At 62.2% G+C, this 19,826-nt stretch overlaps 7 protein-coding genes across 7 annotated transcripts; all 7 read right to left on the bottom strand.

Moving 5' to 3' along the window:
* Window positions 1-301: 301 nt before the first annotated feature.
* LMXM_17_1310 (conserved hypothetical protein) lies at window positions 302-3,406 on the bottom strand (the record flags this gene model as incomplete). The annotated part of the gene is made up of 1 exon (XM_003873947.1): window positions 302-3,406. One exon carries the CDS (start codon window positions 3,404-3,406, stop codon window positions 302-304), a length of 3,105 nt encoding a protein of 1,034 aa, XP_003873996.1.
* Window positions 3,407-4,735: 1,329 nt separating this feature from the next.
* On the bottom strand, window positions 4,736-5,302 carry LMXM_17_1300 (conserved hypothetical protein; the record flags this gene model as incomplete). The annotated part of the gene is made up of 1 exon (XM_003873946.1): window positions 4,736-5,302. The coding sequence occupies one exon, from the start codon at window positions 5,300-5,302 to the stop codon at window positions 4,736-4,738; it is 567 nt and encodes a 188-aa protein (XP_003873995.1).
* A 1,868-nt stretch (window positions 5,303-7,170) lies between these two features.
* Window positions 7,171-9,300, bottom strand: LMXM_17_1290 (putative translation initiation factor; the record flags this gene model as incomplete). Its single annotated transcript, XM_003873945.1, has 1 exon — window positions 7,171-9,300. One exon carries the CDS (start codon window positions 9,298-9,300, stop codon window positions 7,171-7,173), a length of 2,130 nt encoding a protein of 709 aa, XP_003873994.1.
* A 913-nt stretch (window positions 9,301-10,213) lies between these two features.
* On the bottom strand, window positions 10,214-10,417 carry LMXM_17_1280 (conserved hypothetical protein; the record flags this gene model as incomplete). Its single annotated transcript, XM_003873944.1, has 1 exon — window positions 10,214-10,417. One exon carries the CDS (start codon window positions 10,415-10,417, stop codon window positions 10,214-10,216), a length of 204 nt encoding a protein of 67 aa, XP_003873993.1.
* Window positions 10,418-11,395: 978 nt separating this feature from the next.
* On the bottom strand, window positions 11,396-12,349 carry LMXM_17_1270 (conserved hypothetical protein; the record flags this gene model as incomplete). Its single annotated transcript, XM_003873943.1, has 1 exon — window positions 11,396-12,349. One exon carries the CDS (start codon window positions 12,347-12,349, stop codon window positions 11,396-11,398), a length of 954 nt encoding a protein of 317 aa, XP_003873992.1.
* Window positions 12,350-13,660: 1,311 nt separating this feature from the next.
* Window positions 13,661-15,010, bottom strand: LMXM_17_1260 (conserved hypothetical protein; the record flags this gene model as incomplete). Its single annotated transcript, XM_003873942.1, has 1 exon — window positions 13,661-15,010. One exon carries the CDS (start codon window positions 15,008-15,010, stop codon window positions 13,661-13,663), a length of 1,350 nt encoding a protein of 449 aa, XP_003873991.1.
* A 1,179-nt stretch (window positions 15,011-16,189) lies between these two features.
* Window positions 16,190-19,378, bottom strand: LMXM_17_1250 (conserved hypothetical protein; the record flags this gene model as incomplete). Its single annotated transcript, XM_003873941.1, has 1 exon — window positions 16,190-19,378. One exon carries the CDS (start codon window positions 19,376-19,378, stop codon window positions 16,190-16,192), a length of 3,189 nt encoding a protein of 1,062 aa, XP_003873990.1.
* Between the last annotated feature and the right edge of the window lie 448 nt (window positions 19,379-19,826).

The following is a 19,826-nucleotide window of genomic DNA, read 5'->3' as shown; positions in this document are numbered from 1 at the left end:
TCTCCCATGCCGTCCGCGGCGCTGTCTCAGACACCGGGCCGTGAGGACGGGACAGTGGAGGCCAGGTTTCACACCGCTGACCCACCTCCTCCTGCAGCAGTGTCAGGCCTGTCTCATCTCTCGTTGTGATTTGTGCGGTGCTTTACGTGGCCAGTGGCAGTCCCACCGGTAGCGCTGAGCTGTTCCTCAGAGGTGGCGATGCCACGGTGATGGCGACTCGCGTGCGTTCGTGATGCGAGTGCTCAGTGGCGTTACGGGTACTGCAGCTGTGTGAGGGAAGGGAAAATCGAGAAGCGTTGCCTTAGGCGCACGCCGACCCGCCACGCCGGGCAAGGACGCCATACATGCGGGGCGACACGGCGCCGTCAAACAACGGCACAAGCGCCACTGCGCTCCTCTCCGCCTCGTCTGCCGGTGCCCCTGCTGCACGGCTATGGAGCTCGGACAGCTCCTCATGCAGGTAGAGGGCGCGATCCAGGAGAAGCAGCGACTCAACCAGGTGGCACATCCACATACGCAGCACGGTCAGACCAAGGAAGGAAGCGAAGTGCTCCTGTTCAAAGTTTGCCCCCATCGCCTCAGGCAGACGCTGCTGCGTGAGCACGTACCGCACGTGCGCCTCCTGCGCCGTTCGGCACACTGCGCAGCACCGCTCAATGTTCCACGGCGTGGACGGGGTGTCCTTGGAAGATTCGGAGTAGACGTACTCGGCGGCGACGGCCTGCACAAATTGGGCGAAGGTCAGCGTGTCCTTGTCACGCGAGATTCGTCGAAGAAAGGCAGGCTCGAGATGCGGCGGCGCGTCCGGGAAGGCGCACGTGTCATCACTGCCCCAGGTGTCATTGTGTGCGCAGGCGGAAGGACGTGGCACAGACCCGTCCCTCCGCCCGGCCGCCCACATCCCTGCCAGCTGTCTCCACAGAAGCTTGAAGAGGCTGCGAAAAAAGAGCAACTTGGCGGAGCTGCGGTGGCCCTCGGGAGAGGCCGTCGACCAGGCATCCAGCGGCTGCGTGGCAAGGAGGAGCGAGATGCTGTTAGTTGTCAAGCCGCGGCGCTGCAGTGCGCGACTCAGTGGAAAGCCATGCGGCGTCAGTGCATGCCAGCAGCAGCTGACGAGCAGCAGACCACGCGCCGAGCTGTTGCGGAAGATGCGGCACATGTTGGAGCCCAAGTCGCCGCACGAGTGCAGACCAATGAGGACTGTGTTCCGCACGCTAGGCACGCACACGACAGGGGTGGAGGGAAGGGCTGGCGGCAGTACTGCCAAGACGATCGCAACGCGCTCACGGCCCCACGTCTCCGCATCTGGCAGCTGCCAGTCCTCTACGCACGCCCGTGCCGCTGCTGTGGCGTCCCCCCGCAGGCGATAGAGCCGTAGCGTGCGCTTCCTGCTTTCCTGGTCGACACGCACCTGGTGGCGGTCTACGCCGCCGTCGTAGCCGACAATGGTGGCAAGCACTTGCGTGTATGACCACAGCTGGGGTGGTTGCCCGGCAGCGGAAGAGGTCAAGTCTGGCTCTGTGTCACGCTCGCGCGCCGGCGGCGTCAGCACTGCGCCCTGGGTCTCTCCTCCATCAACCGGACTGCTGGAACTGGCTGGTGAAAGCGAGTGAAGCTCTCTGGATGCGGTCGCCTCTTCCACAGCCATCAGCAGCACTACGCGATAGCCACGAGCAGTGTAGGCGGGCTCGAGCGTGACAGATGCGCGCTCCGGCGGCGAGCGCCGCCGCTGGGCCCCGCTTGTGTCACCGCACGCCTCTCCGTGTGCTCGGGGCGCCAAGGTGAGGTACTGTGGCATGTGCTTACTTGAGCTACCCCGAAGAGCAGCACCGCCCTCACCGTCAACGGCGACACGTTTGAGCAACGTCACATCTTCTCGGCCCGAGAGATGCCGTGCCTCAACGTCTGTGACGGTGAAGAAGTGCTCTGTCAGCTTCGCCACGTACGCGTGCTGGGGCAGCGACGCGTTCCACTGCTGCACCTCTGTCAACGCCGGAACGCGCATCTGGTCCGGTGGTGGTGGGGACGACGTTTCCGTCGCCTTATCGAGTGCGTGCACCTCGCTCGAAGCCGCTCTGGCCCCAATGTTGCCGTGCAGATGTCTGTAGACGTGCTTCATGATGGCTGTGGTGGAGTCCTGTCGGACAACCGTGCCACAGACTCGGCAGGCCAGCTTCACCGTATCGTCGCCGCGAGTGCGCGTCGAGGCAACGGCGTCGTCCTCGGCGATGGCGCCTTCATCCTCTGCGACAGACCCCGCGGCCGAATAGGTGTCGTCACCGCAGCTCTTGGAGAGCAAGCAGGACGGATCTGCGCACGTTCGGACATGGCCGTGCAGCAGCGACTCCCAGTCCACCGTCTCCCCGACCCGACAGGCGATGCTCGCCACGTGGCCCCGTGGCGCGTACAGGAGATTAACGCGTGGCCGCCCGTCGCGTGAGGAGAGGCTCGCCTCCACAAGCGATTCAAAGCGCTCCACAGCGCGCTCCTTGTGAGCAGGGTTGCAGTCGAGGCCGACCACCTGGAGATCATCGCACAGAGACACTGCACGCGACACGTAGCCCTTTCCCTCGCCTATGTTGATCACTGTGCGGACTGCAGAAACGGCACCGCAGCGGTGCTTCTCGGCCTCCCCCCTCACCTCCTCCGGTTCTCCGACCTGCAGTCGAGCTGCAGACGTGCGCTCCACGCCGACGTTGCAGCACAGCACCAGGTCGCGTATCGACATTCGCATGATGGGCACCTCGTGCTGCTTCTTCAGGCTCATGCCCTGCGAAACGACGAGGTCGAGTATGTCCTGCTCGTGCTGTTGCTGCGCTTGTGCGCTGGAGGAGTCGCGGTCGATGGTCAGCCGCTCAGCCTCCGTCAGGAGTGTAAGACTGACGGCGTCGTTCTCGGCACGGCGCGCACGGCCCAGCATTAAGCGCCGTGTGGCGGCGTAGAACTGCTGAAGTGGGGACAGGGACGAGGGAATGGCTGGCGACCACGAGGTTGACGAAGCGCCTACGTCTCCAGCCAGCGCGCCGGCGCACTGCTCTGCGGCTGTTGGTGGACCATCGCGAACCAGCGCACGCAGCTTGGACATGGCGTCATCGCCCTGCAAGAGTGGTTTGAAGGCGCTCAGCAGCGTCTTCGTGTGCGCAAGCTCCTCCGCCTCGACAGGGGAGTGATCAAAGTGCACAGATGACGCGGCCCACCTTTCGCCGCGGATGAACTGGAAGTAGTTGTCCGGGTGGGACTGGATGAGCCTGGCACTGCGCAGAAAGGCGCACAGATCGTCCAGGTAGCGGTCCAACGTTGTTGTGCTGCCACGGCTGCCACCGGTGCAGAAGAACGAGAAGCCTTCTCGTTCGTTATGCGCGTAGTCGGCCGACAGCGGCAACGCTAGCGAGTGCTCAGCAGGCATGACTGTAGAAGAAGAGGCGTGCTTCTCTGCGAGCGTGATTGCACAAGTTAGAAGGGGTGGCTTGTGTGCACCTGCGCGCGCGATGTGCAGCCCTACGCCCCACCTCCAACACACACCCGTGAAAGCGCGTGCAGCGGCCACATAAAAAAGGAATGCGTCGGGAAGGTGGGCAAGGAGCGCCCAGCGCGTGCGAGACGTGCGCACGATGTCGAGCCCGCAAAGAGAGGAAGAACACGGTGAAGAGAGTCAGGAGAGAGAGTGAGAGACACGGCAACCGTTGTAAGCGGCGTCATGGGCAAAACCTGTGCCGTTGCGGCTGTGCCTGACAGCGACACGTACTGTATCAGAGCTTTGATCTCACGTTCCCGCAGCTTTCTTTGTGTCAGTGATGCGCACGGTTGGCTTCGTGGGAGCGTCTGTCCTGCCCACCCCATCTTGTCTTACAGGCCGTCACGGCCGCAGGACGCGCAAGCGGGGCTGTCACCCTTTGGCAGAATATTCCCTTGCTGTGTTCATGGTGTCGCGCCAGTGTGTCTGTTCATGGTCGAGCGATCCGCTCCCACTACCCCGGCGAGACACCGGTACGGAAGTCGAGTCACGTCGACGAACATCAGCCCGTCCCTGCCCACTCCCAAAGCAAGCAGAAATCGTTCGTCGCTGCCCACCGGAGGCGCAGTCCTCTCGCGAAGGAGCTTCGGCCCCTTCCTTACTTAACGTATGACCGCCTCCTCTGCCATTCAACATGAGGTGAGACTCCACTCTGCACCCCACCCACCACCCGCTCCGCACGTCGCCTCGCAGCAGCTCCGGTCACGCCGCGCGCCACCCGGTGCGTCCCTCGCGGCGACACGCGGGGATCCCCGCACACCGGTGGGCCGCGCGAGGGCCGACGGAGAGCGGCGCTCGAGCCACGCCGACACGCTGCCCATCACATGGACGGCGCAGGCGTCGTCACGGCGCCATTCAGGTGCGCACCCCCGACATCAGCAGCGACGCATCGCCCTGACCCCACACACACACACGTCGTCGGCACTTGACCGTGTCAGCACCACGGGTGGTGCAGTATTTGGCAGGGATAGAGGAGGGGGAGAGGGAAGAGGAGGAGGGGGGCTGCTCGACCGCCTTCCACACAGAGAGCTGTGTACGGCAACCTGAGACGCCATGCACGGAGAGGGGTGTGTGTGCCCCCTCCTGTCACCATCGTGCATCTCGAGCGCTGAAGGAAACCAGTCACCACTGTCATCAGTAGACGCGTAACTACGCACGCGTCGTGTCGAAGCCCCTTTCGCTGCGGCTGCGCATCTCTCAGGCGGCGTCCCCTCGCGCCACCTATCGCTTTCGGAAGTCATCCGCGGAGAACTCCTTCGGACGCGGGATCTTCTTCATCTTGTACGCCTTCGACCCCACGTAGGACGCCTCTGCCTTCCCGTCGCACCAGTTGTTCTGCGCCTTGTCGAGCAGCGCGTTCATCTCATCCCTCTCAAACGCGATTTTCTGCGTGCTGTTCGTTGCCGGTCCTCTGCCACGGTGCTCGCCGACCATCGCCCCAGGCGTCCGCATCGCCTCCATCGTCTGACGGTATTCGTTCGTAAGGAAGGCGACGAGCCAGGCGAGACCGAGCAGAAAAAGCACTTGGATGTTGATGTACGCGAGGGAGAGGCGGGGATACTTTTGGTTGTACTTCCACCACGACACGTGCTTGCGCACCTGCACCACATTATAGCCGAAGCGTGGGGCAAGCTTGTCGTCCACCGGGGCAGGGGTGCGGTAGGCGACCTCGCCGGTCGGCCACTGCACACGTGATACGATGTACTCGCCCTTCGCATCCACGATAGGGAGCGTGTCTACGTCTTGGTAGGTCGGCTGCACCCACCGTACCGGCTCCGGGTCTGGCATCGCCAAGTCGCCGTTGCTGTCACCCGTGGGAGGAGTCACAGGAGAGGCGCCCGACGCCGACGATGTGGACGGAGGCGGTGTGGAGAGCGGAGAGGGGGATGCGGCTGCGGCATCTGTGGCCGAGTCGCCCGTCGCCTCTCTGGGTTGCTCAGTGGTGGTACAGCGAGCGGTAGACTCGCTATCCGCGCGCGTTGTGCGACTGCATGTTTCAGTGAAAGTGCCACCAGACGCTGCGGAGGAAGAGCTGGGTGGGTGTGAGGCATCCCCGGCGTAGAAGCGCCGACCTGCCGTGTCAACGCCTCCAGTCAAAACACTTCCAGCAGCCGCGGAGCGAAGGCCAGTGCAGCCCGAGAGGCGGCGGCGAAGTAACCCGACAGCAAGCGCGTGCATTATTCGCCTCGCTTCCTCTCGCATACCAGCTTGGCAGCGGTGTACCTCTTCGTGTTGCGCGCATGTGCAGGAGGAGGGTGGAGAGTTAAGGGGGTGCGCATAGCACAGAGAGAGAAGGCATGGAAGTGGGGCGGCAGTGATAGCACCGCTGAGCAGCGAGTGCGGATGCAGACGAGGGCCAAGCATGAGCATCCGACGTGAGACACACACGCAGAGAGGGACGGAAGAGCCGGTCCACCCCCGGCGAGGGTGAGGAAGCCTGCACCCCTCTGAGTCATCACCTGCCTAGCATCAGTTGGCATCGTGAGAAACGTTCACCGCCGCTGCTCGTCACGACTTCGGGAGCTACCCTCTTCTCCTCCACCGCCTCGCCAGGTGCAGTGAAGACGCACCTGTCCAAAGGGGACTGTCGCACAGCACGATCCCACGGAAGAGCGCATGGTGAGCGTACCTGCCAGCACCGAGAGAAACACATACACCACCGCTGTGGTGGGCCACGTATGTGCGTGTGCGTGCCAGTATTCAGGAGAGGGGGAGGGGAAGAAGGTGGGGCCTTTGAGAGATACCGTGGAGTAGCAGTAGTGCTTCTCTTACGTCTTCCTTGTTTCCTTAGGTTGGTTAGAAGGTGCGCAGGTGGAGGAGACACACACGTGCGAGAGAAGCGCAGCCGACGGCTCACCACTCGCACGTGTTCGGTGAAGAGAAAAACCACCTCTAACGCCCGCACAAGCACCTGCTTACACAACAGTGCGTGTTGTCAGCGGGCGGGCGGGCGTGCAATTGCGTGTGACCCCGCGCCAACTTTCTTAGAAAAACATGACAACTAGTACGACCCCCCCTCCACCTCAACAACGAAGCCAGCAAGACGGGAGGGGGACAACACGGACAGCATACCGCGTATCGTGTCCCGCCACCCCACCCGCGCGCCTCCACTCGGCATGCAGAGAAGGGAGCCGAGGGGGGAGGGGGGAGGCGAGCCGCACAACACGCGTGGAACAACGCTACGGTTTAGTTAACCTCATGAACAGAAAACTATATCATAACAACCCGACAGAACGCCCATAACTTACGTACACTTGAACACGTCGACACACACGCCGTCGGCACACGCGCATTATCAACGGCACAGGCCATCACAGGCACACACACACACACACGGCGCATGTGTGCGCGGCGTGTGTAGACACAATGGAAACGGAAGAGGTCAACGCGAGGGAGACGAGCATGACGAAATGGAGAGAGGAAGGTCGTGAGAGCGTGTACGACGTTTTGGCGTGTGCATGTGTGTAGAGTGATGGGGGTGCGTCACCGCACACATACACACACTGACCCTCTCCGGCCATTGTCGCGCTCTCTTCGCCTGCCGTTTGCGCATTCCCTGTCCGGCTTTTCCTTTTCTCAGCTTTGCCACAACAACGCCGTCGGCCGAAGTTGTCATGCGCTGTGCCTCTTCTTCTTCCGCCGTTGATCAACAAACCTTACTTCTTCGCCACACCCGTGCCGACCTGGCGACGCGACACGAGGTGGTATTCCGTGACGTCCTCGTGAATCATGTGCTCCTCGTCCGGCAGTGCCTTTAGGCGGTTGTTGTTGTAGCGCACCCACTTCGAGTTGGCGCGCTGCTCCTCGCGCGTCTGCACCATGCCCTTCTCCTCAGCATAGCGGGCAGCAATCCTCATACGCTTTATGTAGTCCTCCTCCTTCGACTTGCGCTCCTTATCGATGCGCTCCTGCTCCTCAGCCTTGTGCGCCTTCTCGGTAGCCTCGTATTCGTGCACGAGGGTCTTTATCATGTCGCGCGCCTTCGCCACGTCGCTCTGTGTGAGCAGCGTGGGCGGCAGCGGGCGCCAGGCGAAGTGCGAGAGGGGCTTGATGGCCTTCTTGAATAGCTCGTTGCCGGTGTAGTCGAAGATGCGGTACTGTGGGGCGAGCGTCTGCTCATGAATCGACGACACCCACACGGCGAAGTAGCGGCCAGTCGGGTCCCACTCACAGTTCGTCGCGCTGATGCCGCTCAGCTTGTTCTTGTCTGTGATGGTGTTGTTGTCATGCAGCACGAAGAAGTGCAGCAACGACTTGTCGAAGTTGGCAGCCGCCAGTCGCCCGCCGCGGGGAGCCCAGAACAAATGCGTCGCCGATGTGGCCACCTCGTGGAGCACCTTGGGACCTTGCTTGCCGATCATGAAGATCTGCAGCACGCCGGTCTCACCAAGGCCGGCACCGACGCCATCGCGTTTCAGGAGTACGGCAAACTTGTCACCGCCGGTCTGCCACGCGAAGCGGGTCGGGATGTAGCCACGCTTGATGGACAGGCGAGTGATGGGCACGTTGCGCTCCGCGACGTGGAAAAGGAAATACTCCGTCGGCCCCTTCGACGCCACCCTCACGCACAGAAAGGTCCCTGCCGGGTGCCAGAGCATGTCCAGCCGCGTTGCCACGAGAAAGTTGCGCTCGTTCAGCACGCGCTGCTCCACCTCGCCGTCCTCGTTCACCACCATGTCAGCCACGACAGCCTTCCAGCCTTGATTCGGGCCCAGCTCACAGACGTACGCCATCTGTGTGCCCACCACGGGGTTCCACTCCGCCTTGTACAGGCCAGGGATGGCGAAGCTATGACCGGAGCTGCCGCGACCCTTGAGCAGCTTCATCGTCTCGGAGACATAGATGTTCAGGTGGCCTTCCGGCACTTCGGCCGAGTCCATGGGGCGGTAACCCGTCTTGCACACCACCACCAGGGAATCATCCGCGCTGAAGCGCATGATGGGCCAGAGATCATCGCTGTGCAGGTCAAGGTTGCCAATCGTGCGGATTTTCTTTGCAGTGCGCAGGTTGATGATGCCGATGTCCTTCGGCGTCTGGACAATGATGTACTTCTCGCACGGAGACACCATAAAGGCGTTGATGTCCATCGTGATCTCGAAGTGGAGGCGCATGCTGCGGCCGGCCCACACGCGCAGGCCCTTCTCGTGCTGTGAGATGACCATGGAGCCGTACGTGGACCACACCGGCAGCGGACGCGACACCGGCAGCGCACTGCACACCAATCCGGAGTGCAGTTTCTTGTTGTCCCGGTCCACCTCGGACCAGCGGCAGAGCGGGTCGTCCTTGCTGATCTTGCGGCGGCGGTACAGGTCCGGCTCATTCTTCTCCCAGTTGAACCAGTACCAGTCGCAGTCGAAGGATACGCCAGACTTGATCAAGAACTGCGGACGCGCATCTGGGTCCTCAGCCATATTGTGCACCAGCTCCGCCTCCTCCTCGTCATCGTCGTCCGCCATAGCCGGGGGCACGTACGGGCCATCGTCCACGCGCGCCTCCTCGAGTGAGCTCCAGCGGTACGTCGTGAGCACGGCAGACTTGGTGAAGGGGAAGCGATTCAGCTTCGCCAGCGCCGCCTCCGCCTGAGTCTCTGTCACACAGCTGAGGATTGCACCCGATAGGAGCGCTGTCTCCGGATCGGTCAGGAGATGCAGGCTGAACTTCTCACCGCCGAGCAGCTCCCCGATGCGCCGCGAGAAGTGCCGCTGGAAGAGGTCGCGCTTATCGGGAGTGACATTGTTGGGGAGCCCATCGATAAGAATGTGGCGACCGAAGTTGACGTCCGTCATGGCGGCTGCGGTTGTTGTGGCGGTTGTGGTTGTGGTTGCCTTGCAGCAGGCGAACAGGAACCGTGAGAGTCGTAAGAGGGATGGCGGTGGTGGTGGTGGTGGTGGTCTGGTGTGCGCGTGTGTCGGGCGGTGATGAGCGGGGGCAGAGGAGGATGGCAACGGCACTGTACACGGAAAGAGAGAGAGACGCGCAGGCTCAGTGTGAAGAGTGGCGGATGCTACGTTATCGTGTCTACTTACCTTCTTCTACTTCGGTGTATAAAGATATGTGTACATGTATACATGTTCGCGTGTGCACAGGATGAGCGCGGGGTGACGGTGAGGGAGTTAAAGAGAGGAGGCAAGAGAACAGCAACGGCACTCACTAGACCGAGTAGCGCCGAGTTTGTCAAGACCCGCGCAGACGACAGGACGAATGCGTCTGTCGCAGAGCCTCAACGAGGAGAAGTGGTGAAGCACAACCACGCACGCACACCCGAGGCAGGCATCGTGGTGTCTTTGGGCATCGCTTGTTCCTTGTGTTCTTGCATTTGGGATCCGCTACGAAGGGAAAGAGAAGAGATGTTCCTAAATAACTAAGCGCTTCGCACAACACCGAGACCGACCTACGTCACATGGCACACGCACACATACACGCACACACGAGGGCGCCAGGAGGAGAGAGAGGGGCAGCAGCAGCAGCAGCCTGAAGGACCGCACCTCTTGCCGTCCCTACCGTGACGGCCAGTGAAGGAAGATGTCCGCCTTTTGCTCATCACGTGGACGGCTGCCGTGTGACGTGCAAACCGAGAAGAGGCGTCCCGCTCTCTCGCTGTTCGCGAACTGCAGCGCACCGTCAACAGCACCGCTCATGCGGGATATGGAGAGAGAGAGGGGGGCTCAAAGGCCCACGCGGCGTGGGCTCCGTTGCCTCCTACTCAGCTTCCGCAGCCACCTTTGCCTGGAGGCGGTTCCAGATGTCCACCTGGTTGTGGCCGGCGTTCCAGCGCTTGAATGCGTCCTCGTAGGCGCACAGGATGTACTTGTTGAAGACGATGGGCAGCGCCAGCACAATCGGGATGCGGGTGAAGCCGCGGGCGTACGTGTAGTTCAGCACGTTTGTCCAGAAGGGAGCCATGATGACGACGCGGGTGGCGATGGTGGAGAGAGAGGAAGAGAGGTGCGCGTAATTCGAGCGCGCACTGCAGGAAAGGCGTCTCGGTGAAGAGGGAGAAGACGTCAACGGAAAAAATATATCTCGCACAACTGCGCAGGCGGCAATGGCAAGAAAGGACGGTGACGACGTGGTCCGTGTCCGGGGTGGTGTGGTCGGCCGAGGGTGGCACAGGAGAAATGGAAAGGAGAGGGAGAATGAAGCAAAGATCAGCGTGGCCACGATACCAGAGACGGAAACAGCAGTGACATCTGCATGATGAGAGATGGCGCAGTGAGGGCGTCGAGCAACGAGAGATGCCTGTACCGCTCCTACGCACGGAACCTCCGGCGCGAAGCTGGCAGGGCGGGTCGAATGGACTCGCACCAGCGCCGTGCCGCCACCGCCGCCACCCTTTTCCGCCTTCCCCTCCCCCTTTCACCGCCGATCACAGCTCGTCACGACGTTCATCGCTCGTTGCACGGCACCAGCAAGGGTCCTTCGTTTTCTCGTGCGGCACTGGTGACTGCTGCTCAGCAGACCTACGCGAGCGGTGAACACGGCAGAGAGCGAAAAAGGGGGAGGGCAGCGAGAGAGAGACGTGCGCACATACACACAGAGGGGGAGGGGAGAAGGGGCTCAGCAGCGTGGACATCGACTGGAAGCGCAGGACAGCGAGCGAGCGTGAACGCGCTAGGCCCGTGTACACCGCTATGAGCGGCAGTGAAGTAAAAGCTTTGTCGCTAGAGTACGCCAAAGAAGAAAGAGCAGGCTGAGGATGTGCATCATGGAGAGAGGAGAGTCGCCCACATCTTGCCCCCCACCCCCCCGCCACCGCCACCGCACTGCTCAGATTCCCAGAGCGAAACACCCGCTCAGCAAGAAAGCAAAATGGAAAGGCACGGCGTGGTTAGAGCTCGCACGTGCATTGTCGGTGCGTGGAGACATAGAAAGAGGAGGGCTTCACACGTACGCGGCCCACATCTCGGGCTTTGTGTGGAAGCCGTCCTTGCGACGGAAGTTCGAGTACTTCTCCTTCATGATGTCCTGGTAGCCGGTCGCCCACAGCATGTCCCACGTGATGGGAAAGTCCACCTTCGTCGGCTCCTCGAGGATCGGCGCCCAGGGCTCGATCCTCTTGCTGCGAGCACTGTAGATCGTCGCTTGGTCGTCCACCAGACCCCAGTCGGAGACAGACTCGCGCAGGGCACGCGTCCACAGCTGCTTCAGCGCAAACACAGCCCCGTCGAGCTCCTCCGTGATCGGGATCTGGCAGCTGAAGCGGGTGTTAAAGGTGATGTCCGGCCTGTCCGTCGCGCGCCACGCTGTCAGTGACGTGTACTCCCACCGGTTGGGGGGCAGGAGTCGGTCTAGCGTCTCGATATCCACGTTCACCATGCACCCATCGCCGTGGTTCCAGTCGGAGCAGTCGGGGTTGTTGCACTTGCCCCAGTGCGTGGCGTGGCCGTGGCACATGCCCGAGCCGTCAATGAGCGTGTTGAGCGTGACATCCGGCATCGGGTACGTGCGGAAGTGGAACGGATGACCGTCGAAGTTGACGACGGTGATGTTGATGAGCTTTGTCTTCGACTTACTCTCGTACACCTTGCCGTCCACAGCGTATTTCTGACTCAACCGGCGCGCGATGGACTTCTCCGGCAGCACGCCGCTGCGACGACCTTCGCGCAGGTTCAACTTGTCGCACATAATCTCCGCCTTCTTCAGCGGCTGCTGCAGGCAGTTGCGGTGCGAGATCGACCAGCGACCGCGCCGCTGCGTCTCCGCGAGTTCTTCGATTTCGCTGTAGAGGTGCGGGATGATGCGGTACTGTCGCTTGGCGGCGGACACCGCCATGATGCCTGCGCACACGGCCGGGGCCGCAGCTGCGCGAGTGGCGAAGGCGGGTAGGCGAAACATGACTGCGGGCCGCGCGTCCCTCAACCCGGACGACGCAGAACACAAAGGGAGGGGGAGGGGGAGGGGGGACGGTCGTTTGCCTGACGACGACGAGACACGTGTGGCGACTCACGGAGGCGGCTCCCCAAGCCCGAGAAGGAACAGCAGATAGATGCAGTAAAAAACGAAGTCGGCCGCTCAACACGCATGCGCGTGCGAGGGCACGCAGACACACACACACGTGAGAGAGTGAGTGAGCTCGCGGTGGCAGAGAAGTGCCACAAACGCGAAAATGATCCTCCAGCTGCTATGAGGTGGTGAAGGCTGCCGCGCACTAATCACCGAAAGAAAAGGCGATGGGAGAGGAGAGCTACTGCTTCTAGTATAACTACCAAGTACCTAGGCTACGTATGCCAACTGAGGGCGTGTGTGTGGGGGGCGGGGGGATGGAGAGTCGCACAGAGGCGCACTCACGCACAGGAACACACGTGAACTGAGATTTGTGCTACAGGTTTCGTCCGGGTCACATTGCTGTCTTTGATGATGCGGATCGCCCAGCGTAAGTGGTATGCAATGGGTAGCTGTGGCGGTGGTCGTTCATCGTGGGGATGCCAGGGAGAGGGACAAGAAGGGAGAGGGGGGAGGCCAGGGATAGATGGCAGTGACACGATTCACGGAGAGTATACAGCGAGAAGGGGAGAGCGCCGTGGCGCTGCAGACCGTGAAAACCGCTGGAGAAGAGACTGCAGAACACCTTGCCTCGAGCGGCCACTGAGACATGCATCCACACACACACACACACAAATCTACATACATACGAAGATGCGCATACACATGCGCGTGCGTGTGGGTGCCCGCGTTAGTCATGCGCCATCCGGATGGCGCTGTGGCAGCACGGCGAAAAGAAGACGTGGCGACAGCGGTGGCGGTGCACTCAGCAAGCCGCGGCGGGAGCGTGGCTCGTGGCCCCGCTTCATCACGCTGAAGGGCGAAGGAAAGCGGGAGTGAGAGATGGATGCATCCAGTATGCCCACGCACCTATGTGGAGGGGGCGGGAGTGTTCGTACATAAAGCGGCTCAAGAAATGAGCGAGGCGCGGCGGGAGAGGGGAGATGAGGGAGGCGACACGGTACAGCGGGCGGGGGGGATGAGGGTGGCGGAGGAGGCCCACAGAACCGAGCAGCAGCAAGAGAATCAGGAGAAGAGAGGCACGAAGGAAGAGAGCGATGCAGCCACACGTCTCGCTTGAGGTGTGCTTGCCCTTGCTGTAGCACGATCCCCCTTCACCTCCATCACTAAACGGCCCCCCCCCCTTGAGTGTCGGATGACCCCTCATAGCTCGTCCATGATGTTGAGCAAGTCGTTCATGGACGTGCCACCTGTGGCTGGCACAGCGCCACCAGCATCACCGCTGCCTGCCCCCTTGGGTGACTGAAAGTCGCTCATGATGCCCAGGAGCTTCTTGTTCTGCTCCCAAACCGCAGAGGCTGTCATGCGAGTAACCGGCATCGCCGGCATAGCGCCGGCGCCTCTGCTGCTGGCCGCCTTCGTGATCGACGTCGAGGAGGCAGAAGGCACTGGCACGACAGCGCTCGCCTCACCACTACTGCCGGCACCGACTTGGAACAAGTCGAGCTCGAAATGCTGCACGCCGCGAGCTCTGTTTACGCACCCAATCAGCTGAGCAAGATAGTTCACCTCGGCGTCGTGGGCACTTTGTTGATCCTCGGCGGCAACGGAAACAGGCGGCGGAGTACAGGGGCCGGTGGAGGCGGGGACGGCACCGCCGTCATCAAACGTCGGTTTCTTCCGCATCGGCACCTCGACCGTCTGCCTCAGCAGCGGGTCGACGACAACGGTAGAAGGAGCTCCTGCAGCGCTAGCCACAGTAGCCGACCTCGACGACGCAGTGGCAGCAGCGGCGTAGATGTCGAAGCCGTTGCTCGTCATTCGCGCTGCACCCTTCTGCGGTCTCCATGATCCAAGGGGTATATGCGGAGGGTAGGGAAGGTGTGCATCAGGGTGGGCGAACGTGCCAGGCTGGGGCACACCCGCCACGTAGACGAGCCCTGGTGGTTTGCAGGCGGGCGAGGGCGACAGAAAAGCATCGCGAGGAATGTAAAAGGCACCGCTCGTGCCGTCCTGCATCTTGCTTTCGAGGAAGACGGACACCCGCACGTGGCGGCCGGTGAAGAAGTTGAGCAGCGATTGCCTTGTGCTCGCCCAGTCACCCATGTTGAGCGTGCTGGCGAGCCGCAACACGCGCTCCTCCGCTACGCTGGTGAGCGGTCGCACCGTGGCTGGCAAAATCTTCTGTGCGGCATCCAGGTGATTTAGCGTCAGCTCCAGCAGCTCCAACGGGTGGCGCAGCGTGAAGACTTGGTACTTGACCGTCATGTAGACGAGGTCGTACAACTTGCGCATCGAGTTCTCGCTAAGACGCATAATGGTGCTGCTCGACAGCGCCGCGAACACCTGGAGCACTGACGCCGATGAGTACACTGCCTGTGGGACGAAGAGTTCGTTCACAAAAGCGGTGTCAAAGATGTTTGTGCCGATGTCGCTTAGTACACTGGCCGACCTCGCCAGCGGCACCGCCTGCGCGTGCAGGCGCGAGTTCAGCACGAAAATCATTTCCACTGCGAGGTTGAGTATCAGGAACGGCAGCTCATGCGAGCTCATTGTGCGCCTCTGCACGTCTGTGTGCGGTTGCGTGCGCGTTGGGGAAAAGGCTGGGGAGGGTGATCTGGCGAGGCGCTCACGTGAGAGCAGCGATTCTCTGCGGTGCCGTCCGTGGGTTTAGCAGGAAGTGATGGGACGGGTGTGCGTGCGTGTGTGAGCGTGTATGTGGCACCCATCGCCCTTTGGGAAGTAGTGGAAAGACGAAGTGCAGACAAACGTGCGATCACGCCACAGGCCGGCGTTCGCATTGCATGACCTTCGAGCGCGCACACGCGGTGGTAGAACGAGCAGGACAGCTTCCATGAGTGCGCAGAAGTTGCCGTAGACCCACATCTGCTGGCATGCCTCTCGCCCATCTAGCGCTTTGAATACAACCCAGCATGTCGGGCGCACGCGGCCGCAGCAACACGTCTGGCAGCAGACATCCCCAGACGAGAGCGCGTTTGGGGCGCCTGTCGTAGTTGTCGTTTCGCTTGTGAGCTCGCAGGCTTTATCTCGGTCGTTAATCTGCGCTTAGGGATACCAATTAGCGTCCACAAGACCGCTTAGGCGGTCCAACGCGGCCACACACCCACACCCACGCGCGTGGAGAGACACACACAAGCACCCTTCAGACACAAGTCCCGTTGTGCACGTGTGTGCGTGTGGGAATTTATTCGAGTGGCCGCAGGGAGAGTGATGGGGGGGGGGGGGGCTGACGCTCTCCGCGTGGGGCATAGATAAAGGGGAAGACAAAACGGGGACACTCAAGACCCGAGCGCACGGGCGCACGCAGAGGGAGGAACGAGCGGTAGAGCTCGTGAGACGCGGCCGGTGAGGTAGAACGGAGTTGCAGTGAGGGAGGGCACCGCCGCTGCTGCCGTTGGCGGTCGCAGTGGTGGTGGATCGTGGTGGAGAGGTACATGAGCCCTTCCGGGACGGCGCAGCCGGAAAAGGAGGGAATGCTAGGTGCCCTTGCGTAAGACATGGGCGACCACCCCCTCCCCAACTATGGGACGTCCCCGGCACCCCCCACCCGCAGCCGCCCGCCGCCCTCGTGCCGTTGGACCTCTGCCCGCACCGATCCCCTTCGACGCCCTTCTCGGGCTCGGCCCTCCGCCGCTCGCCGTGTCTGTGAAGGTACAGCGAGATACCCCCGTGGCGACAGGCGCAGAATGCGATGAGGTGCGGAGTTCGCCATCAACGACGCTTGGACGCCTTCTTCGTTGGGCGGTAGAAGACATCCTGTAGACTGTCCCGACCCGCAGACGCACCCGACGCGTTGCCCGAGACGGACGACGACGTGTCCCGCAGTAGTGTCCTGTCCGTGCACACCTGCGCCTTGACTTTACGCGCCACCTTCAGCCCCTTCAAGTTACCGTGATTGTCGTAGACCTCCTCCGCATCCTCGACGTCGTCATCGGCAACGCTGTCACCGGCCACGCCGTCCGACTGCGAGCGCGCGAGCTTGCCTGTCACGACGCCGGCGCTATGGCCATCCTTCTGCGCCTTTTGGGCGATCTTCTGCAGGGCGACGAGGTGCTCCGAGAGGCGAGAGAGGGCCTTCAGGAAAAGCGCGCGCAGCTGCTGCGTCGACACACCAGAGAAAGCCGGCTGAGCTGCGAGCTCATCAGTTGTTTGGCACTGCAGACCCACCGCCAGCAGCACGGCCGCCTGCGCGTGGGAGAGCACAACGCCGTCGGTGCCATCCGGGCAACGGAAGAATCGCTTCCCAAAGTACAGCTTTGCCAGCGTTGGGACCAAGTCGAGCACGTTGCCACCCTCAATGAACGTGGTCGACACCAGACGAAGGCGCTGCACATCGCTGGCCGTAAAGGTGGCTGCAATATCGTCGCTCGTCGCCTGCACGACGCCATCGACGCGCACAACGTGGTGGTCGACCTCTGACAGGTCCGTCGCCGCACTCAGCTTGTGTGGATCGTGCGCCTCAAAGTCGCCCACGAGGCTCAGCGCGAGTTCCGTCGGCAAGTGGCGGAACGGCATCGCCAGGAGAGGGAGCAGACGGTGCTGAAACTCGCGCTGCAGCGGGCGCAGGTCGAAGCCCATCGGCCGCACCATGACGCAGCTGTGCTCGCCCGTCAGCTCATTCGGGGCTTGGCGCACGTACAAGGGAATGTACGACGCCTTCTTCCAAAAGTTGAGCAGCTCCGTCGTGAGGCCAAAACTGACGCCAAGGTAGTCAACGAGCTCGTAAGGGCGCTCGATAAGAGGCGTAAGAAGATTTGTGACGTGCGAGCGCGGTGCAAGCATCGCGGCCGCCGCAGAGGGCTCGCCGTCGTCGCCGTCGTGCTCATTTTCAGCCTGCTGCTCACGCGCGTCAGCCTCGGAGCCGCCGCTCCTGTGCTTCGCTGTCGCCGTTTTGGGCTCGGCCGCGGTCAGCGAAATGGACCCGCTGTAGTACTGGTGCAGCAAGGAGAGGGCACGGGAGCCGTAGCCGGCCCGAGGCAGCGCCGGATTCGTGGCAATTCGCACGATGCGCAGCCCTGCCAGCTTTGCGAAGCCCTCCTCCAGGTAGTACTGGGACAGGGTGTAGGGAATCAAGTCACCCGATGGGCGAAGGCCGTGGCTCAGATGGCTCTTGATGCTCTGCGCACTCACTTGGCCCTCCTCGCAGGCGTGGATGACGCAGAAGATGTCCGGCACCTGCTGGCGTGCCGCCGCCGAGGTCGACGAGGTCAGCGCCGTGGCGGCGGACGACTCGACGCTGTCGGCGCAGAGCACAAACAAATGGTGCCCCGGCGCGTCGGAGAGCAGCTGCAGGTCGTTCGGCTGATTCTTGTAGTGAGCAGCGACGAGCAGCGACTGGATGCGCTGCAGCAGCTCCTCTGCCAGAGGGTGGTATGAGAAGAGAGCGTCGCGGTTGACGTAGAACAGCTCGCATGCGCTCGGGTGCGGCGACGTGGTCAGCTGCGTGTTCTCCATCGTTGCATCGAGGCACAGCAGTTTGTTCAACCATTTCTCCACCGGATCGCCCGGGCCGTAACGGATCGGATCGCTCATCGACAGCTCCTTCAGGTGGCGCACGTCAGCGGCGCCGCTGCTGCTGCCGCGACGCATGTCGGCGACAAGCTTCATGGACAGGCTGCGGCCGGTACCCTCGTAGCCAGACACGGTGGAGCTCAGGATGACGAGATAGGGGCCCAAGATGCGCTTCACCAGCGTCAGCGGCAGCGCAGCCGCCTCGTCGATCACGCACAGCTCTGCCTGCGCAAACTTCGTCGTGTCCGTCGCGGAGACAAACTGCACGGTCTGCCGGTGCTCCCGAAAGACGTTGATGCGGATGAAGCACTTGGCAAACTCCTCGCTGACGCCCTGCAGCGCCTCAAAGTCGGTCCGCTCTCGATACCCCAGCTCCTTCAGCCCGCGAATCGCGAACTCGAAGAGAGTCTGCACATTCTCCGGCGTCGGCGCGGTGCACATAATGTTGCTGTACCCTTGCGCAATCGCCCCCGCGATCGTCATGCCAAGCGCGGCGGACTTGCCGCGACCGCGGCCTGCCGTCACAACGCACGTCGAGTCCAGCCGCTTCTCCATGACGGTTTGCATAAGGGACAGCACCGTCTTGGCCTGGTCCATTGTCTGGCACAGCTGCATCAGCGGCCCCACATCCCCACTCGGCTTCAGCTTCTCCTTGACGTTCGCCAAGTCCACCTCGTGCTGCAGACGGCCCTGCAGGGCGAGATCGGTGTCGTAGGCGTCCTTTTTGCGGTTCTTGCCGTACGACCTCATCTTCTGTGTGATGGGGAGCACATTCAAGTCGTCGTCCACGCACATGGCCGTGTCGCAGTCTGTCAGCGAAAGAAGGAAACGCTCGTTGAAGCGGGGGACGACGTCCCTTTGTGCCTCGGTACGGTAGCGCGCGTGCACGTCCATGACGATCGTGTAGAGCTGCCGCAGCGACCGCATCGCGCGGAATGTGATCACGATGAGGCCGCCTCCCTTCACCGTCTCCATCGTGCGGGCCAGTGTGTTGGGGTTGATCGCCTCGAAGTCTTGCAGCACAGCCATCCCAAAGGTCTGGCCGAGGATCTTGTGCGTCTCCTTGTACTTGCAAAATCGGATGGTGGTCTGCGCCAGAAACGTCTGGAACGCCTCCTTGGAGGCCTCCGTGGAGAGGCCGCCCTTCACCTCCAGCCGGGCCCGCTTCTCCTGCTGCTTCTTACCAGTCGACCCGAAGTCTGGGTCCTCGCGCATGCACCACAGGACGTTCACCTTCGCGTTGTGGTTGGCGCGGGAGATCATGAGGTGGAGATTCACCACCTGGTCCTTGGCCCGGTCACCAACGAGCAAGATGAGGCCGCGATGCTTGTGGTGGGCGACGTCGTCGATCAGCGTCTTGACGCGGTCGTCCACCTTGCGCTTCACCATGGAGGGACCACCACCAACGCCGCGGGCGGAGCCGGCCACAGATGCCAACGACGACATGCTATACGGAGGCGGAGTGGAGGCGGGCTATACGGGGAAGAGAAGGGCAGGTTCACCGGCAAGTGAAAACGGCTTCGCCGCATCAGGCATGTGTGTGCGCGTGCGGGAGGGAGTGATGGGCGACACAGACACGGGGAAAGAGAGACACGTGGACACACAGGAGACGGGGAGGATGCGTGGGGCAAAGAAAATGAGTGGCGCTGCCTGGGCGGTGCGGTGGCGGATACGGTCCGCGCGCCGATTGGTGTTGGGACGAAAAGCTATCACCTTGACTCCTCGATCGATTCTTTCCTCCTGGTTGCTGTCGTCCAGGGGGCGGGAGGGGGTCGCCCCTCCGTCTCGTCCTCCGCATCGGCATCTGCCCTCGCGTCCGTGCGCCCCTACACGCACG

The sequence above is a fragment of the Leishmania mexicana genome, chromosome 17 (assembly GCF_000234665.1).
Source record: "Leishmania mexicana MHOM/GT/2001/U1103 complete genome, chromosome 17".
Lineage (NCBI taxonomy): Eukaryota > Euglenozoa > Kinetoplastea > Trypanosomatida > Trypanosomatidae > Leishmania > Leishmania mexicana.
The sequence above is the reverse complement of the archived record's forward strand: the minus strand, read 5'-3'. Positions and strand labels throughout refer to the sequence as shown.